The sequence below is a fragment of the Syngnathus scovelli genome, chromosome 9, assembly GCF_024217435.2.
Source record: "Syngnathus scovelli strain Florida chromosome 9, RoL_Ssco_1.2, whole genome shotgun sequence".
NCBI lineage: Eukaryota > Metazoa > Chordata > Actinopteri > Syngnathiformes > Syngnathidae > Syngnathus > Syngnathus scovelli.
Window position 1 is genome coordinate 8,696,826 of NC_090855.1, and position 21,343 is coordinate 8,718,168.

Genomic DNA, 21,343 nt, shown 5'->3' on the forward strand with positions numbered 1-21,343 from the left:
TAATGGCACTGAAAATGTCAACTTCGAGTGTCTCTGTAAGAGCTAATTATAGTTTCCACCCCTTTCAATTGACATAAGTTACAACATTAAATTAGGTACTGTATGTGAAGTAAGAAAATCAAAGAAGTTATTGCATATGAAGTTGACTTCGGTGAAAGAAAACAAGTCTTATAGTCACAGTGTAAGAAGTCAGATGGAAGTTGGAGAAAGAAAAAAAAAGACTGCGGATTGAAGGTTTGAAGTTCATTGGCTTGGAATATGTTTACTGAGTTTGCAAGCAAGTTTAGGTCAGCATCTAACCTTTTGGAGAGTATCACTAGACTGAGTAGGTGTGATTCGAGGGAGGGTGAAAAAATGGCTGCGACCATATGGAGGCAGGAGAGGAGACAGAGATAGATCTGAGATGGAGACAGAGGTAGACAATAGGAAGTAGAGGGAGCTCGTGCAGACAAACTCACAGTGGAGCAGATGAGGAGAATCAAAGGAGATAAATCAATATAGCAAGAACCTTCAATACTCATATACACTGCTTCAAAGAGGGAAATAAGACTAAGCATGTTGTCAAATGCACATTTACTGCAGATGGACAATTTTGATTGATTACAATGGTTAATTGTTTTTGTTGCTGTTTTTAAAGTACAGTATATCAAAAAGGAGAACTCAAAATGATCTTAAGTCATTTTTTCTGTCTCATTCATAAATTCTTTAAGTGAATGTTTTTGGTAAAAAGCTGATTTAGCATACTCCTGACCTAAACAATTATTATAAGTGTGTTTACTCTGTCAATGACACTGATTTATAGTAGAGCAAGCCTAAGAAAAATAACTGAACAAAAAGAAAACAGCTATGGTCTGATTGTGCCAAGGCAATGACTGGATATTTAAAAAAACATATTTAATGCGCAGAGCAAATAATAGTATGACGAGTTACTGGTCACTTTTTCTTCCTTTCAAGTTCTTGGTAGCATGTGCCACCTTGCCATATCCGGCCTCTATAATGCATTACCTCCAACTGGGAAAAAAATATATATGTGTAATAGATACACTTGCGCAATTCAGAAACTCAGAGTAAAGTATCATTTGATTATAAATTGCATATAACCCAGAGGATCCTGAAGATATATGATGAGGAGTATCGAGATTACAATTTAATTGAAATTTCAATGGGTTACAAGAAATAAAATAATATGACTATCACAATAAGTATGGTAAAAAAAATAAAATAAAAAAGCCAATAATAACAAGCGTAAAATAAGCAGGTTATTCCAGTCGTATACTAATAGATTGTTACCTGGCAGGTGGGGGAACGCTGGGGGAGCGTGAACGTGCGCGATGGATTTCAGCAGACCGGGAGCAGTGGTTAGAAGACATCACCTGTTCCGGGACAGACAAAGTGGAGCTCTGGAAGTCTCTGCCATTCGGTCGGTAGTCTGTGAACATGTCAATGAAAGAAATGACACCAAATTATAAGCAACTTGGATCTAGTGGTGTTTTCACAGGGGATGTCAAGTTAAATATGTTCTTTACACAATTATGTTGGTCAAAACAGGGTATTGAAATAAGTAGCAATATGTAACATAGAAGTGGATATTACTTCATGACAAATCTACCATATAAACATTTTTGTTATTCATGAGGGATACATATTTAGCCAGCCTGCGAATAGCGAAAATCCACATAGAATTTACGGCCATTAAATTTGCATTGGGAGATTTTTTATTTTGTTTTTACTAAACCTCAAAAAAAAAAAAAAAAATCCTGGAAAAGCCAAACACCACGAGTCGACTGCTATACAAAAATAAAACCAAGGTTGCTAGATTTCAAGTGCTTCTCAGGGAAATTCTGTGGTTTTCTGTGACTTTATCTCAAGCTCTCATTCTGATGTTCAGCGTGGGCGTTCTGTTGGAGGATTGGTGAGAAGACACAAACAGCATGTTACAGACAAAAGCTTGCTCCTGTCTCTTCTTGCTGCTGCTCTTGGGTGCACATTCACTCATCCTATCCATATCTCACTAATACTGAGGCTAAAATTACCCGTTCCGGGCCACCTCAGACATAAGTACGTATATACAGTAATATCAATATGTGAGTGTTACCTGTTATTACACCAACACCATCCTCACAATCATAGTCTGAGATCTCGCCATCACTTATTCTCTGGGATCCTTCGAGATAAAGATAAAGAAAAATAGAAAAATGTTTTAATATGTTTGAATGAAAGGCTTATATCATTGCGTGCTGAATAAAAACACTGTGCTAATGTCGGATCATTCACAAATTATTTTTTTAAGCAGTTTTGCTGACCAAAAATCTGATAAGGCTGGACATTTCTATGCATCATCAGAGAAAAAAACAGGCACATCGAGACTGTGCTTTCAATCTTCAGTCATAGCTGAGTCAAGTGGACATTTTGTTTTTTATTATAAATGACAAGGGCTGCACTATGTAATGCTGCTTCCAACCTTTCACCTCAGTTTGTGGCAAACATTTCGTAGCTGTCAGCACTTTCAACCCTCCAGTGGTCATCATCAGGTGCCCAGAAAAGGCTTTTTAAGAGAAACTGTCAAGAGTACAGTATTTGTCAAGAGTACACTGTACAAAATACTGCATAAGCATATTGGGTGTGTTAAATGATAGTCAACAGCAACCAAATAGACGCAGGAAGCCTATTCAAAACATACAATTTGGGTTTTTTGTAAATATTTTAACTAACACTACTGACTACATCCTCGTCAGTTTGAAGAAGAAGTCACCCCTAAAATTATCTATATGTTGTATGTGCCCCCACTAGTCTAAACATGGCATTCGGATTAATATTGTGTTTGTGGAATATGAGTCAATTCAGCGGCCATTTAGCTACTTGCTGTCGACTGAAAATGACATCACAGTTGTCAGGACATAACCAATTGCGGCTCACCTTCAGAAAACTGGTGAGCCATGATTAGATCTGACCTGAGACCATTTTCATCATTTTCAGTCGACAACAAGAGGCAAAAAGGCTGCCCCCTCAAATGGGTTTTGCCTCTTTAAATCTTATTCGGCAAACGAAATATTAATCAGAACACTGTGTTTTGATTGGATAGGCTGCACAGTAGATATTAGAACATTTTGGGGTTGACTTCCCCTTTAAAGAACAGTCACAATCAAAACACACAATGCAAGTGGAGCAAAGTGAGACAATGTAATTGTGTTTCTAATTTTAAGGCACTTGTAATGAAAAATATCACACAGGGAAAGAAAGTGGTTTATATCAGTCAGGACTTTCAGACTGAGATTTTACAAGATTTTTAGAGCACAGCATTAGGGCCGAATGCAGGAAAAAGTTGCAGGGTGGGGACTGGTAGATATTTAACAGGTGAGAGGGTCCTTTGCCTGCGACCCTGGGTGGATTTTAAAAGGGTGGAACTAACACACTGGCTCATACCACATTGAAATCCATGTGAGGGAAAAGACAAATGCACCCTTTACGCATGTGGGATACAGAATCAAGCCACAGCAATGCGTCACAGCAGGCACTCAAATGCACCATAGAAAGGTTCTGCCTGACTGCCGGACCTTTACCTGAGTATGAATATGAGCCTTTGTCTGCAAAAGCAAAAGCGGTATGGTTGATGTGATACTTGGGACATAAACGCTCATTGCAATTTAGCAGAGCTTTATGACAGACAGGTGGGTGAAAAAGTCGGCACTCACTCTGAAGCCGCCGTGTTGGGCTTTCTCCATGGAGCTGCCTACGTTGTGTGTTTGGGGAGGCACGCGGGAGTGGGATGGAGGACACGTCATGGGTCTGTAGCTTGTACCAGTGAGGCTCGTCATCCAGAAGAGCTGTCTCCAGTTCAATGAGTATCTATCCGTTTGAAAAGCCACAGTCAGGTTACAGACCGTGTCAAACACTCATTGAGTAATGCATATTAACCAAACCAAAACATTTGCTCGTGGTGAGACAGAGACAGAGAGAGCAAGAAAGAGAGAGACACACACACATATTGACGAGATGTCTTTTTGTCTTTCTTACCTCTCCCAAGAATTCACTCTCCTCTTCCCTCACTCTGGCTTGATCCCATAACGTGATCTCCAACATGCGCTCCCGAAACTCCCTCCGATGTACCGGGGAATACATAAAGGTCTGGTTCCACTTGGGCTCTAAGGATTTCTTTACGGTTTTTGTTCTCCTTTTGCTTTTGTCACTAGGGGAAGAATAATTATCATTTGGATTTACAATCATAAGATGAAAGGACCACAAAATCATTATGCACCGTGGTACAGTGCAGACAACTGAGGATAAAGAAGTGTAGGAGGACATGACCCTGAACAGCAAATTCGATTACCACAAATTGGAACTGTCCCTACGCTCACCTTCTATCAGGGAGAAAGTAGATTTTCACGTAAGGATTTCTGGGTCGACCATCTTCCCTGGGTGGCAGGTCTTTGGCTCCCAGTATGGTGACTATTAGTTGATGGCCGACTTTGTCGTACCACAGTTTGACCTACAAGTGCAGAAAAGAAACATGTTTCAGTCACAGCAATCTGAGACACAAGTTCCGATAAAATGACACTTAAGACAACTTCACCAGGCTCGCTCGGTTCAATCTTGGCATGCACTATTATTTCCAGTTGTTGACTACAATGTGGGGTCCTCTTATGTATATACCAAGATGACTATCTTGGGACGTCACATGCTTAAAAGTACTTAATTAGAATATAAGATCATTAATAATGCTGGCATTGATGTATTGATTTCATTTAATCAAAGATAGAACTACTCCAGAAAAAGACGCTCTAATATTGCCAGCATATATATGATGCCATCTAGCAGTGATGATGTTATCTGTAATAATGTCTCCGATATTGGACAAAGGGCACCGATATTGACAAATCAATCATGCTCTTGCAAGAGTAATCAAAGGTGGTAAAAAGGGAAGTATGGACTCCAAAAGCAGACACTTAGAAGAGGTAAAACTCGTAACAGAGGCCTGAAAGCAATTGGGTGAGATGAAAACAAAAGGACATCTTCTAAGTTTTTGTCCATACTTCTTCAAGAATATGATAATGGAAAGGGTTTGCTCTATCAAATCAAACTACAAGCTATCCATGCAGCAATTTAAAAGAATGTAGCCAAGGCAAGTTTGTTGAGGAAAAACAGTTGAGGAAAAACAGACGGGAGTTTATTACTAGAATTTTCTACATAAATTTAAATGTCAAAAATACTAAGAATACTGCATGTCAATCATCATGATGTGATTATTGATTTGTGAGGAAATATTTCAAAAACCAAACAAAATACAGTAAGTCAAAAGACAAGAAATTGGTGCTCCTGTGGCAAAAGCCGATTTAAAAGCTGAAAAAAATATATAAATTCAAAATACACCATTTATCCGAAGGCATCACAATTCTAATCTGTGTATCATGACAACGGGACCCATTTCCTAGCAGTTTTTAAAATGTTGACACTAAGTTCTACTCTTGCCCTTTTCAAAAGTTTAGTCGATACCAACACACAAAATACTTGATGTGAATTCTCAGGCTACAGTTGTGTATTTTTGGCACAATAGCCACAACTTTTACAAAACCTCGTGAGTAATTAGATCAATCTCGCATTTGCATCAGCTTTTAATGTATTCAAATTCTTATTGATTACTCCCTTTTACTGTATGCACACAACCCAGTCCAATCCAGCGGTGCCTGGAAAACGGACTTTAAACCGATGATGATGATGATGACAACACAACCTTATTGTCTGACGTTGTTCTATGATTGTGTGGACGAGGTTTTACACATTTCTTTGGGTCATCTAACACATGCTTAAAAATGAATCAAATTAATTGAACAAGTTATTATTTATATTTATGTTATTATTATTGACATTAATATTAACACAAGTTTAAGAACTCCAATGAAATTCAACATATATCTTTTACCCCTCAGACTTATTGAGGAACTGATATTCAAACACACACACGCGAGCACACACCAAGGTATTATTATTTCTGTTGATGAGTTCAGCGTTCAAAACGGCTGTCTATAAGAATCTATTCAGCTTTTTGTGCAAAATGGTGGGATATGCTGAACAATCAAAATGTTTCACCCCAATTCCAATAATTGTCACAGAGTTAGACAGTACTTCTATCCAAGATGTCAAATATTACTGTAAAAGACAGGCTCCACATCTTTATTAATTTTAAATGTGCAATAGTCATGTGTACTTCTATCTGGAAGATAAATGATAATGTAGAACTAAATGTTCAACAGTTTTGGTAGCAAAACAAGTTCAACAAAACTGGATTAATAATGATTTATACTACTGCATCACTATAATACACACAAGGAAAACTATTTCATGAGAAATATGCTGTGTGTGTGCGTGCGTGCGTGTGTGTGATTATGGAGTTATGGGTTTATTTTAGTATTATGAAGTGGAAAATAACTCTAGGCCTCTGTCCTTGAAAAGCCTCCTGCAACCGTGTAGTTCAAGCTCTCATATGTATTAAAAAAATGGAATATCAGCAAATTCAAGAAGGCAATGGAACCATTTTTTTGGATTAGTTAGGGCATGCACTGCCTAGGTAGACTGACATGAATGGGTTAAAATGTGCAATACATCATAACTCGAATCAAAATGGTGATAGCAGAAAATCATAATGTAACACAAGGCACTGCACTGACAGGGAAACACGAAGCATTAATTTCCCTGGAAATGCATTTTCCCAAGTATGGAAACAGAAAAAGCCCAGTCAACAGTCAAAGAGCAAAGACCAAATAGAGAGTGCCCATCAGATAGGGCCCATTACCTGGACCCTAGGGGGAATAGGCGGTGTTCTTCTACTAAGGCTTTGGCTCTGGATAAGCAAAATTAACAACAAAGGTAATGCAATGAAACCAAATTCCCACAAAACAACATCAACTCACAATTCACCCAAACACAGAAACAGATGTGTGCACTTTTAGGGCGCTATGATTTTTTTCCAAATATAACTTTTCTGCTTATAAGATGTTACGAATGTGCAATTACCTGACTTTAGCGCCAAACCTATGTTGTTATCCCCACAAATATTTTAAACACAGACTAAAAAAATATTTCAGTAATTTCAAATTTCTAAACTATCATTGCTCAAAACACATATAATCATGCACAAACACACACACACTCACACACACACTCACAAACACACACACACACACGCACAAACATCTTTCTTGTAAATTTAAATTGATATAATTAGTTCATGTCATATTTCAGCGCACTAGTTTAACCCATTCATCCCAGGCAAGGTTTTCAATCTCGAAAGTGGACACATCGTATCACTGACCATCTGGAGTCGGATTGTAAAAAGGTCAGCAAAATAGATGTGATTCTGTGCCCGTTTGCCTTACTTAAACTCCCACACCATTTTCTCGAGTGGTGTCAATGGCATTGAATATCATATCAAGGGAGAAAAATATCTGTTGGATGTGGCTGAAGTTCACAATTCATCTCACCAATGGATGAGGCCATTTATCACTGAGAATTTCTCATAGACCATATGTCACTGTAAGGTCACTTACTGAAAGCTGTCCTGACAAGTACTGGGGAGCATCCCTCAGCATGTTGGGACTCATGGGGGAGGTGACAGAAATGGACGGGCGATCCATCTTTTGGGACTCAAAAGAACTTGAACCTGAAAAAGCAGACATTTAGGAAACATATGATAAAAGAGATATTAAGAAATTAAGGAATGATAGAAATGTGTTGGTGTAACACAGAGAGGCAGACTGAAGTAGAATTTCATGCAGATTTTGGGTATTTTACAATTATGTTTTTGTGAGGGGCTTATAAATAGCTTAAAATAACTATTTAATAATAACTTTGTAATAAAAAATACGAGTATCATTAAAGTGTTTATGTAACTTAAACATGGTAGAGTGCCAACATAAGTACTGTTCATTATTTAAGTGTCATTTAATATAATTGTTAACTTACCTACACACATAAGACATTTCTAAAACCCACACAAGAGTGTATTTATTGTAAAGTTGTACCAGATTCTATACTTGATGGATTAGTTCGCCACAGTTGGATTTAGATATGGAAAAGGCATGTGACTCACTTGATTCCAGTTGTGCATGTGTGCTGTCTGGTATCCTTGGAATATCTCTGGGGGTGGGGGAAAAGAATGTGTGAGTGTAAAAGAAAAAGAATGAGGTCAAGCGAATCAATAAGCTAATGCTGAATGCGCTGTGCTTTAATGACACTAAGTACAACATTAGTCTTCATTCGTACAGCAGACCCTTTAGCAGCACAAACCAGGACAGACAGAAATGGATTCGTTTTAAAACTGCCTTTGTGTGTGTGGAATGTTCTCATATGAGGCTTGAGAAAGAAAGAAATAGAGTGAGAAGACAAGCTATGTTATCTCAACAAAGAATACATTTATTTAAGGGAGCAGGCTACTGTTAATCTAATCCTTGGTAGCAACATTAATCTGAGACTAGGTAGATACAACATTGCAAATTAATATGCATAATTCGCAGGCATTGAGTGGAATCCTTTTATCCCCGCAAAACATCTCTAAATCTATTTGAGGGAATACTCGATCCCTGGAACATCATGTTCTATATAATAATTATATCGGATGTAAAAACTTTAGGCGCATTTAAAAGCATGTACAGAGTGACACGTTGAAGGGTGCTGTGAGCACTCACCCGATGGGCCGTGAGACCACCAGTTCCACTTGTGGTTCAGGCTTGGATTCTAAAATTATATTGTAAACTTCTTTAAATGTGGCTCCTTGTAAAAGCCTTCCATTCCATTCTAGCACCTGGTCACCTATAAAATGATCACATTTCATTAAACTCCCAAAATGTAGTTTAATACACTGTAAATATTTTTTTTTCCTAAATACCTGGTCTAAGGTGCCCTACAGTATCCGCAAGACTTCCTTTTCTCACTTTAGTGATGAAAGCACAAAGTCTACCAGATTCTGTCATCTTCCCTCCAACCACCTGAGGTGAAGAAGAAAGGTGAATGTAATTGCAATGACACACTTTCGGAACTCTTTCTAGGAGATCATTTCCAGTTACAATATATACTCCTACTGTTTGTGTATAGCTGTACCTACTTTTCTAGAGAAAAGCTTAGTCAAGGGAAAGCCTGAGATCAAAGTATTTATTCTTTCTTTTCTTTTGTTTTTTTAATGTTCAGGATAATGCTTTAGTCCTTTGGGGCACTGTGTGGGTCTGTGTCAGTGCAAACCTGTGGGCTAGAACTGTACTATAGTCAAGATGCCGTACTCTACTCTCATCGTACAAATAAAATCCTGCTTAATGGAGACTGAATGCCAACATACAAAGGAGCTTAGGGACGTCTGCTAAATGAAATGGCTTTATATAACAGGCTGAGGCCGAAGCGGGGGCCTCGCAGAGGAGAACAGCGAGGGATGGACTGTGAGGGCAAAGCTGGCAGCCTGAATGATGGACTGACTGGCTGGACTGCAGAGTGTGTTTGCTGCTGTTGAGGGGACAGAAAAGCACAAAGGCACTGAGCAGACACAAAAGTGCATTTTTAGGAGGCTCATTTAATCAGCGATGACTCCCCCATCTTGCTGCTCTTTGTTCACTCTCCTTGTGGTCTCCTATCTGACTGGACTTGAGTTGTTTTGAAAGCATATGGAATTATGAGTATGCAAGGGGCAACATTGTGGGGATGCTATATGAGCTCGATGAAAATTAATAATCATTTGGGTCTTTTCACTTTGAAGCTTGCTCTTATTTAAAGAAAGACAGTAATCAGGACCAGAGTCAAATCTCATTAAAAACTCAAATAAAGCAAGGTTGTGGTGAGGAAACACACAAAACGAGAGCACAGAGTAGCAGAGGAAGCTCACCTTAAGACCAAGCAGAGCTCCTGAGTCTCGAGGCACGCTTCCATCTTTCATTCTCTTATTGAGCAAAATCCGCCCTATTAGGCGATCCCCGTCTTTGGACGGCTGCCACGTCACCGGATGCTACGAGGTCAGAGCAACAACACATCTTGTGTTTACAAACTTGAATGTGATCACTTTAGTTCAGTGAATGGAGGCAGTTGAGGAAGTGTTTATTCACTTAGAGGGGGAAAGGTCACTCAAGCTCGGCACTCAAGTGCAGTATTGTGCAGTATATATATAACTCAGAAAATGCAAACAAAATGTTTCATTTATGATACATTTAACTTTAAATAATTAACAAATTTGCAATAGTATTGTCATTTGCAGAGCTTTTGTGAACCTGCTAGAGTGAGGGGTGGAGTGAGCGTCATGCAGTGCCACATGCAGATAAAAGCAAGCAGTCCCAGCATTACTAAACCGGCACATCAAATATGGGGAAAAGAAGGGCAGCGTTTCACGCGGAAGATTCACTACACACGTACAACCACTTTTCAAGAAGAGTAATTGAAGGGAAAGCAGACTATGAAATGGACTAAAAAGGTCATCTTTGACGGAGGAACCAAATTAAAGACACAGAGATTAAGAAAAGATGAAAAGTGTCACAACAATGCAGTGAGACACACATGGGGTGAAAACAGACAGCAGTGGAAGGGAAAAAAGAAAAACGTTAACAAAAAAAAATCAATCTTCCCTATTAGGTGTGCTGACGTTTTTTTTTTTCTAAAAGTGAATGGAATATTGGCCAGGGGAAGGATTTATCTGGACTGGTTGCTGTGGGGGAGGGCAACAGAGTGAGAGGGACGGCCTAAGGTTTGCCTGTAGCTCTTAACAAGACCGCTGCAGAGCAACAACACAACATACGAAAACGAGCATGCAACTAGGAGGACACACATTCTTTTGTGCCATGACAAACAGAGAAGTTCAGAGTCAGTGGTCATCTTTACTACAACTATTGAGGTGTGTGTTTTTTTTTTTTCTATTGGGGAGCAAAACAGCAAGTACAAGTAGCAAGCAAAGAGGGTGGCCCTGCAAAACGTTTTCTTTTCAGCCACACCAAGCAAGGTGCAGCCATAATTAACCCCGAAACAAAAAGGAATAGAATAGTAAAAGAAATGGATTTTAGACGTCAAATAAAACGCAAAAAAAACATCTCACCTATTTACACTTAGTGACACAGAGCAAACAAAGACGGACGGGGAGGTCATAAATAGATACAAAAAAAAAAGCAGGCTAGATTGTCTCAGTACCTTCTCACTATGGCTATGCTCCTCGTTTAGGGTAGTGCTACTGCACGTATCAACTCCTGAGTCTTTAACTTGCGGTTCACACCATGCCAAGTCCTCTTCAAATGAGTGTCCCCCAAAGCGCACCATTTTCTTTTGCCTCTCAGATAAGGTGTGTGCTGGCTCAGACATAAATGCCTGCTCAATTGTTTTTCTTTTTCCCCTTTGACTGTCCCCTAAAGGTGTGGGATAAAAACAGAAAGAAAACAGAAAAACAACATGCAAAGGTGTAAATAAAACAAAGGAAATGTGAAATGACAGTAGACTCTGGAATACAGGGGATGAGGGGAGGAGAAGGAGAGACAGAGAGAGAGAGAGAGACAGATAGAGGTTATGAGGCAGGAGGGAGGAGACTCCACATGTCTCACCAAAGACATTGGGGAGGCCTCGCTGCTATGCCAAGACGTATGGTCCCACCAATGGCCATCCAAATCTCCTGTAAGGCGCGGGGAGGGTGTACGTACATGAGAGAGGACAGCAAGAGGGAGCAGTGAGGACACCACAAAACACAACAAAGACACAACCTGACACACATTCATACACAAAGACTCCAGCGCACAAATTCCTAGAACCATACACTGTGTCATCCCTATGGAAAAAGCAAAATGACAGTTGAGGTTACGACACAAACAGCAGTCCATCAGAAATGATTCTGGTTCGACTCCCAGTACTAAGTCCCTCAAGTCCGACTCCCAACGAAACACGACACTGTACTGAACAGTCGTCAATCGATGTGTGCATGTGGATTACTTTGCTTCCGTGACAGTCCTCATCATTGTTACTGAGCCATTCGAGTCATCGATGAAAAAGAACTTTTGGTTGCGTTGAACAAATGAAGATTTTAATAAACGTGCAACTTTCAGCAACCTTCTACATTCTTCGAAGTACGCAAAGATTATGAGGATAGATGGTCTCATGAGATAATGTGTATGGTAATTGTAATGTCTTGCTTTTTTTCTCATACTCTGGTCAGTCAGAAAGTAGGATTAATACGTGCATAAAGTCACAAAAAAACACTTCAAGAACAGAGAAACTGATAACTATGAGCCCTTTAAATTAATTTGAATTTATGTACATGGACGGCACAGGTATGAAAGGCACCTGTCGATACTACTACTATAAACATAAGCGAGTGATCATTTGTAAAAGTAACCGTGCTTCTATCGTTTCATCATCACAACAGAAGGGGAATCTCTTCTCATGTTCAACTTTGGCTTCAGATGACAGCAGCACACAGGCTAACTGACCTCAATTTAAAGTGCACAAAGGGCAGCTATAAAAGATGAGCTTCCGATTACAGCTTTTTTCATTGAAGGGGAAGACCCATGGTACATACGTATATGGACAGTTATAACAGCAGTTAACCAATTAAGAACCATTCGGTGGCCATAACTCATTCATGGCACGAGACAGACAGAGAGCATGAGAAACATTAAACCATAAAGTACTGGCTGACCAACTTGTTCCTCTTTGAGATTCACTGGTATAGATCGATTGATATTTGTTATTAATTGATTAGGGCCGAACTCACCTATTACTACACTTACGATGGGCTCAGACCAAAGATCCATAAAAGTTAATTGTTAGGAGACATGGTTGTCTTCTTCAGAGTTGTGAGAAAGGATCATCATAATCATTAAAACTATCCTTGCAGCCATCAGATGTTAGCGTGAGAACAAATTATGCATTTTGATAAAACACTTTCCCTTGAAAGGCATTAGCCTCTGTGACCCTCTAACAACAGCTGACAACAGTGATTATGCTCCCAGCTGCTTTTGTGTCAGCAGTCTAAACACTGGAGAGTATTTCAGCATGCTAGACAAACTCCAGTGAACATATCCCTTGCCCGAGGCCAGACTTTTTATTTGGCAGATGAACAATTCACATAATTGCTGTAAAATCACATTGGACAATATGCTCTTGATCAATTCATTACCCAATAAGGTGTTTGCCTCCACTCCTTTGTCCCAATTGACCCAGCTAATCAGTATTTGATTTTGCACATAGTATAGAAGTGTAGGGCAGGAGTTCAATCTCTACCCAGTCACGGTGTGCATGTGACAGTGTCTGACAGTCGACTAGTACAGGGTGTCGTCCGTCTTTAGGCTCCAGCTTTCCATGGCCCTGAACAGGATAAGCGGTCTACAAAATGAATAGCTGGATAAATCTTACAAGTTCTTATGGATGAACTGACCAAATGAAATCCTACAAACACACCAATAACTTCACCAAAGTCTTGAGACTGGAAGGTGTTATCTGTACTGTATTTGTCTCGTACTGCCTTTGTTTTATTAAATTACTATAACCTGAAGTTATATTAAATATACACTGTTACAATACTGCTTCTCCAAGGCCATCATGTACAACTGTTAAAAAACACAAAGGGCCATGTAGTATTCTGTTTCTCTCCTCAAGCTTTATTAACAGTGACACCCCAAAATTGGGCACTGATGCCCAACAATGCACTGTGTATTTTTCAAGGGGTGAGGAAACTCATCATGGCAGTGAATTGTGAGTATCAGCAGTCTACGCCCAGCCCTGCTTGTTGGCCCTGACTCCTAGGCACCACATAGTGCTGATTCAGGATGAAGGCAGAGTGCAGGCGGTGGTGGAGTTCACCACCAGCATGCTCTCCATCACTTTGACAGCTCAATAAAAAACAGTGTAAACTATTAATTGGATCATTAATTATTGATGCTGGTTTTACTATAACTCAAGAGGTGCAGAAAAGTGGCATGTGTGAAACTGTGTACAGTATGTTACCAAGGTGATAGTGTTACCCAAATTAAACTGCACACGCTTGCGCTCAGGGAGCTGGAGCCTAAGTCGGAGGTCACCCTGGATTGATCGCGATTCACTCATATCGAGAGAAGCCACCATTCACACTTACATCCATGATGTGACTGAGTCAAGCAAGTGAACCGCTACACTAGCAGCGATTAGTTAAAGGAAATGGTTACAAGTTGTCTAACAGCTACCCTGTGATTTCCACAGCCATGAATCATTATGAATGTTTGGCTATCACTGCACAATGCCCACCTCACTGCTGTAGTTAGCCAACCAGTCCGCTTTTCTGTCTGTTCGGCACTATTATGAGACTGCGTGTCAGGGGAATCAATAAAGAGTAAAACACAGGGAGAGGTTCATAGCGGTAAATCAGTAACCAGCTCTCACAGGCACGAGGCAGACCCATTACAGCTGGCACACCCTCTCGCCTCCTAACTCCCCCCTTCTTCACATTCCATCAAACCCTCCTCCCTCCAGGAGCACCCTTGGGGTTTTGGAGGTTTGAGAGTATAAAAAGTGCCCTGCTTAGACTGCTATTACATCTCATCTCCTCACCCGGGCAAGCTGAGTGCACAAACCCTGAGATGCTGACAGACCACATACGGCCAAAAGGTGCTTTGCGCTCTCTTTTCTGTCTCTTTGCCGATCTGGCCTTTGGTGCAGGTTGATTGTTTTAGTTTTGCTTGGGCTGCAGTATAAAGGAGTCAAGGTCAATTTTGGAGCTTACAAGAATCATGGTCAATATCATTGTGAGGATAATAAGGGTCATGAACCCTGTCATCTTTACAATGTTATTGCTATTAGATAATTAGACCTCATTATTCTGTATTTTAAAAATAAAATGAATATACTACATTAATATGTTGGCCAAATGATTCAGTCATTAAATTTATAATATATCCATGTAAGATGGCAGAAAAAACATTCTAATAGCATCACATGCAATTTAAATCCTACATTAGTTTTTGTGTGTAGGTGACAGACACGTGGAGAAAGAACCAACACAAACACTGACCCAAAATCGGCCTCACTACTGAGTTTTAGTGGCTGCCTGGAAAGCCCCACATCAATAATGTATCACCAGTATGGTGTATGCCTGTCAGGGAGCACAACAGTTACATAATAAAACAATGCAAGATTGAGACTCTATTGGCAGGGGCTGAACAATTTTAGAACAATTATCAATTGCAGGGTGGCACAGTCGTCAACTGGTTAGCATGTTTCAAGGGATGAGGTATTGTGGTTTTTGTATTTAAAAATGAGCTTGTCAATTATTATTGGCTGCACCAAACAAACTGTCAAACTGTCATTTTAACGGGTACACCAACACACACACACACGCACACACGTACGCACGCACTTGAGAGCACATGTAGACTGAATGTTTTCCATCTCTGGTGTTCTTGGCAAGTTGCTATGGTGATAGAATGTCAAGTATACCTTACTTATGAATGCAAGTGTAGTCTTGAATATGCAGAATTATTTTATAAAGGGAACCAAATGTTTTATGAGTTTTTTGTGTAAAGGAAAACAATGAGCTCTTAACATATTTAACAACAGAGTAAGAATGCAGAAACTGAAGGCTATATCTGACAGCTACAGTTATACTATAAACACGATTAACATGAACAAGAAACAACAATCATCAAATCTGCCTTCTCTGAAAAAAAAACAATTTATGCTGTTAAAATTAGAATGGAGTTTAAATTGCAATTGCAGGGGGAAAAGCATAGTAAATACAGAAAGAGTGAAGCTTAAGGGGTGTGTTCTGTACGTACCTTTTTCACTGACTGACTCACTCTCTATCTCCACATCGTCACAGCTGGTGTACTCCGGCGTAGTTGCAAGCTCTTCTTCCGAGCTGCTCAGTGACACCTGCCGCATTTTCCCTCCCTTTTTGGTTTTGTGGGGCTTCGGGGGCGGAGGACGTACCGACTCCGACTGATCTGAGCTCAGAGAATCATTCCTCAACATGCTTTCCATCTTCTCCCTCTTGGTCTTGCGAACAGCTGAATTGGGGTCCAAGTGATGTTGTCTCCTCATAGAGTCCCCTCCTCCGCTCATGTCACCTCTTCGAAGATCCCCAGATCGGTCACCTAGCACAGGGCTGCGGCGAGGTGTTGGGGGGCTGTGGTTTGATGTTCTGTGGCCTCCTAGGCCAGGACCCATGGGGCCCGGGGAGGAGCGGTCAACAGAGTAAGATCGCTGTCCCACCATAGGTGGACGGCGCTCAGTGAGATGTTGACGTGACAGCCGGATGGGTCCTGGGTCATCTTGTTCAGTGTAAGCTAGCGAGACATCACTGTGACGTCGCTCATGCCTCAGGCGTCCCACCTCCGCATGCATTCTCATCTGCTCTTCATAGGGTTGCGGCTTGACAGGATAGCGTGCCAGGTTGGGGTCGCTGCGATAGCGCGTTTGGAACTCCTCCTGTCGTTGCCTCTGGAGCTCGTATTCATTGTGCGGCCCATCTAGCTCCTGGTCCAAAGGGTACTCCTGGGAGTGCCAGCGTCCAGGACCCTGCCGGTCCCTGTAGCCAATCCACGCTGCATTTACTTCCGGGTACAAGTGTGGGCCCCGCGGAGCCCGCCGAGGGTCCCCATCCCCATAGTCAGACGGTGATCTGGGCATGCTTCCGTCTGTCGGGGCATACTGCGAATGGTCACTCCCCTCCCTTTGGTCGTATTTTTGGTTTGGATCCCTGGATGCAGACGGACTTCGTTTCCTGTGGATAAGAAGCATACAATTTGCATATAATAATAATTGCTTCTTGCTTTAACATGTGCATTTGCGATAAAGTACTTTTGAAACACTACACAGAAACACACAATATTTTACACAGCATATTTTTTCATTGTATAGAATCAATTCAATATCTACATGATATATGGATGGAAGCTGTTCATTCCAACAGCAGCAAGAATAATACATATGAAATAGAGTTTGAATGGACAAACTATAGTACGAGAGCATATTTAATACTCGGGGTATATGAGTTCACATTTATGAGATGTGTGTTTATGTTCAGATGTGTCCATGAATATTTGTGAGATAGGATTTATTCATCATATTTCTGTTTATGTTTGTTTAATTTGCTACTTAATGGAATTCTTCCATTGTGGCTGACTCAGTCTTTATGACTTCCTACTATCCTTCCCAATTAGGTGATCTTGAAAGCCCAGAGAGCACACATGCAAATAGAGCTGTAGCACATGAATAATACCTAAAACGACTCTAACTTTGCAGAGCAAACACATCAAGACAAACATCACTTCACCAATCTCATTCAGCCTTGTGTCCTTACTCGTCATGTAGCTAAAAAATAGCTATTAGTTCATATTCACTCAGGCTCACAAACCAGAACAGAGTACTATCAGCTGATGGTGTAATTTTTTTTTTTGTAAGAATCTTTCAAAGGGACATTGCCAGCAAGCCATGTCCTCCAGCTAAAAATGGATCCACTGCACGAGGCTTAGGCAAGAAGCAGCAGGATGCCTAAAATGCAGCACTGAAGTCTCACTGCTGCAGCAATTGAGTCACAAAGCGCACAGTAATGTTCCCTCTCCATCACATTCCCTTACATGGCAAGATGCAGATGTGATGTCACCACAGGCTGAGACACAGGTCAGAAAAGGAGGTGGGTTGTGTACTATCCAGCAGATCATCCGGGAGTGAATTATCTGAACAGACGAACAACAGAGAGCCATGCAATTCGTAGAGTGGAAATAAAATCCGATCCTATTGCGAGTTAATGACATAAATCCTCTGCTGTGACACTGCATTGACCGTGTGACTTCATTAATCAGAACAAAACGACAACACTAACAATAACAAGGGCAGGAAAAGGGAACGTGGCATTCCTACATGACAACGCCAACATTTGTCAGGCATAGACATTCTTTTCATTCTTTCAAGTGACAAGACTTTGATAGCTTCTCTCAGAGCAATTTTCCAGGTGTGCTAAACTAAAATTTAACTATGTAGTTACTCAGGATGGCCACATATGTACATCCAATTGTCATGCACTCAGGACAAATTAAATTAAAACAAGGCTCCCCAGATGCAGTTCCCCAAATTATCAGAACAATTGATTTTTTTCCCCTCCCAATAACTCAAATTCCATTACATGAAACTTCATTTTGCACTTGTAGTCTTTTCCCAAATGTTCCATGATAAAAACTATCACAACTGCCATCTGTTTGACTCTTGAATTGCCTTCATGACCCCAGCTCTGTGCTCTCTGCCTATCCTAAATGAGTGACATCCTATTGGAAATCTCCTTCCTTGAGAAGGGTACCTGCTCTATTTATGACAGCAATACTTCTTCGGATGGTCACTATTGAAATAAGACAGCAGCAAGCTGAATGCGCCTGTGAGCTCAGGCATTAAAGTCAATCGAAGCAATAAGGACTAATAGCCCATTTACAGTGATGCATCATTACTTATTCCTTGAATAATTCTGTGTAACTATAAGACCATTCGAAATAAAAGAGATGAATCCAAGCATCAGCATTACCATATATGATAAAACCATGTTACGTCTCAGCAACTGCTGTTGTTGCATCAGCACGACCTGCTTTTTTCTGCCGCTCTGCTGCACAGACTGTTTCCTGCACCTTACTGTATACGGCTGGGTAGCACAAATTATAACCTTGCTTCAAAAGCTCCTCGTGATTTTAAAGAGAGCTCAGTTTCGACTTTAAAATCATCATCATTTGACTGCTACGAATGGCTAGAGGTCAAGCGGCAATGCCACTCGACCAGCCAGAAAGAACCATCTGGTCATCTGGTCATCACCGATCACAAGAAGAGCAAGATATGCAATTTTATCTAATTCAGTATGAAGTCCTTTTATAGTTTCCTTGGTTTCCTAAAAATAATGTAGGCTTGGTACAGAGTCAATAGAAAAGAGAAAGAGGAGGGGTAGACAGAGATTGGAAGTCCAGGTGGGTGAAAAATTCTCTAGCTCATCATTTCTATGCATTACATTTATGCAAATACTGTACGTCTCCCAGGCTTGCCACTTTGATGATGTAGCTGGTTTTCAGTGGCTTGGTTTGAGCTAGATCTGGTTTATTCTGTGGGGATGAATGCACATGTATTAAGTTTGACTGTGCGTGGTCGATATGTTACACTCCAAAATTGATTTCACATCTCTTTCTGTGATTGTCCAATCGTGTTTCGCTGGTCTCTGTACCCCCCCATTTGCCTCATTCTTCACAAAACGTTGACTCTGAGCTGCAAGGGAGAATGGGTGAGGCTGGATGTGACTGATGTGAGTAGACTGATTTGGGGAATCACATGATGGCATGTTGTTGATACAGCACTTACAAGGGTGGAGGTTAAGTAGGGCTTGCTCAGCCATTAGGGCTGTGTATGAGGTGCCAAATAGCAGATCAAAATGTTCCTTCAATGTAATTATATTCAGACAAGCTATTACTATCAACACTCAAATCAACACTCAGTGGAAACAAACAATGCTGAGCAATAATGAGTACCAAGCTGAAGTTGCTTCGTAAAGGTACTGCTGCAACAAAACACATGGTAAATCACGAAACAGGAAACACTACTTAAAGATACAGGCAGAGTGGTCACTTTTGTGAGCACCATGACGCATGAAAAAACCAAAATCATATATATACATATATATTTTATTATAATTACAAAAACATACTTTTCTTGAATATGTATGCCACACAACATTATGGTTAACATTTTAATTAGTTGGAAAGTCAAAAGCCTTCTTCACAGATGAAAAAAAAAAGTTTCTTAGTGAAGTGAAAGGATGCTTTTGCAACTCCTCCTACTCAAGTACAAACTGTCCTGTGAAGATTTGTTCGTTATTTCAGTCCTGCACATCAGGTCCACTTAGTGCTGACATTTGACGCTGTCACAGTTTAGGGACATTGGCTTCTGCTTCTTCAACAGTCAAGCCACATACCACGGATATTAATCGTGCAAGGCAGCAAGACTAAAGCTGGACAAGAAACTTTGAGGTCACTATGTACTTGGGAGACTTTAAGAATGTGGAGTTGCAAACACAGTGGTGAAGTTTTTTTACATGGAGGTTATTCAAACCCATTTAGCCTTAAATTTAATGGACTAATTAAAAGAAAGATTAACCTTTTCCCAAGATGATACCCTGAAGAAGAAAGACACCACTGATGTAAGCTTGTTGGTGGTTTCACTTTTTAGCTTAACTAATTTCTCATTTAAAGAACGGTAAAAACAAAAGTACATAAAGGTCATAATCACGAAACATGTGGAATTATACAGATGTGTGCATTATACATACAGTATGTGTGTGTGATTTAAAGTTCTATAGCTTGCTACTAGCCACACAGTGTTAATTGGAAAACAAATCTAATCACAGTACCTACTTTCACGTAAAACTATAAATTCCATCCATCCATCCATCCATCCATCCATCCATCCATCCATCCATCCATCCATCCATCCATCCATCCATCCATCCATCCATCCATCCCCAACACACATCTATGATAAGAGGAAGGAGGACCTCTCACGAGACGTCCATTTACGAGGTCGCCGTTAAGCACCACAAAACAAAAAAGACCACCTCAGCAGCCTTCCCTCAACTTGCACTCTTAGAGGAATCCGCTGAATACATTTCCAAGGAACTTTCCACTGATGTGTCTCCAAAGAAATCAACGGTGCTGATGACCCTCACCAACAATAACTTTTCTTTCCTCCTCCTCATCCACAGTCTATTCTGCACATCAACTTCAATCTAAAGGCAAGTTATAGTTAAGTTGTTGCAGATAGTGCAAGGGATGCGGATCGTGCTTTGACACTATGGGAAGAGACTACCATGGCAATGATTGGACAAATTGTGCCAGTTGAGCTCAGCACTGCTACCTGCTGGGAACAGCAAGGTACTTTGGGGCTTGACTGTGCTTTTGAATTGGTCTTCTATCCAATTAGAAAGACTAAATATGTCACATGTCCGATAAAGTACGTATATTGCCATTGTCAAGACAACACCGTCGTTTGTGTGAAGGCACGCACTACATTGGCAACAAATGTTCATGTAGTCGTGGACATCACTAAAATTGCAAAGCCTCTGTTCCATTCTTGCCTAAGTATTTGAACAGGTAATACACAAATTCAACTATTTTATTATTTTTAATGTGGACACTGTTGGCATTATAGGATTGAAAAAGAAAATCATTGTGAAGTAGAGAAGCGATAACTACAATGGATAAATAATTGGAATCATTATTAGTTTGACTTTCTTTTCTGATTGTTCACATGCATGGGCAGGAAGACAGAGAGCCTCCCATGGTTGTACATCTCTGCTAAAACATTCTCCCTTCCATAAGCACATCAAGCAGCAGCAGCTTCTGTGTTCTTG

At 40.4% G+C, this 21,343-nt stretch overlaps 1 protein-coding gene across 49 annotated transcripts in view; it reads right to left on the reverse strand.

Moving 5' to 3' along the window:
- rims2a (regulating synaptic membrane exocytosis 2a) overlaps positions 1-21,343 on the reverse strand; it is a 92,632-nt gene that overhangs the window by 30,083 nt on the left and 41,206 nt on the right. For 21 of the 49 annotated variants that reach the window (XM_068651983.1, XM_068651970.1, XM_068651990.1 and 18 more), the window contains 14 exons: positions 15,747-16,693; positions 11,146-11,357; positions 9,860-9,979; positions 8,879-8,978; positions 8,679-8,802; positions 8,084-8,130; positions 7,542-7,654; positions 6,788-6,835; positions 4,356-4,486; positions 4,015-4,186; positions 3,693-3,846; positions 3,561-3,584; positions 2,096-2,164; positions 1,291-1,429 (listed from right to left, as the gene is read on the reverse strand). In XM_068651983.1, coding sequence (XP_068508084.1) covers positions 1,291-1,429; positions 2,096-2,164; positions 3,561-3,584; positions 3,693-3,846; positions 4,015-4,186; positions 4,356-4,486; positions 6,788-6,835; positions 7,542-7,654; positions 8,084-8,130; positions 8,679-8,802; positions 8,879-8,978; positions 9,860-9,979; positions 11,146-11,357; positions 15,747-16,693 — 2,400 coding nt within the window. Of the gene's footprint in view, positions 1-1,290; positions 1,430-2,095; positions 2,165-3,560; positions 3,585-3,692; positions 3,847-4,014; positions 4,187-4,355; positions 4,487-6,787; positions 6,836-7,541; positions 7,655-8,083; positions 8,131-8,678; positions 8,803-8,878; positions 8,979-9,859; positions 9,980-11,145; positions 11,358-11,549; positions 11,618-15,746; positions 16,694-17,549; positions 18,738-21,343 lie in introns of those variants that run through there. The other 28 variants (XM_049730742.2, XM_049730739.2, XM_068651986.1 and 25 more) reach the window with 8 other exon arrangements.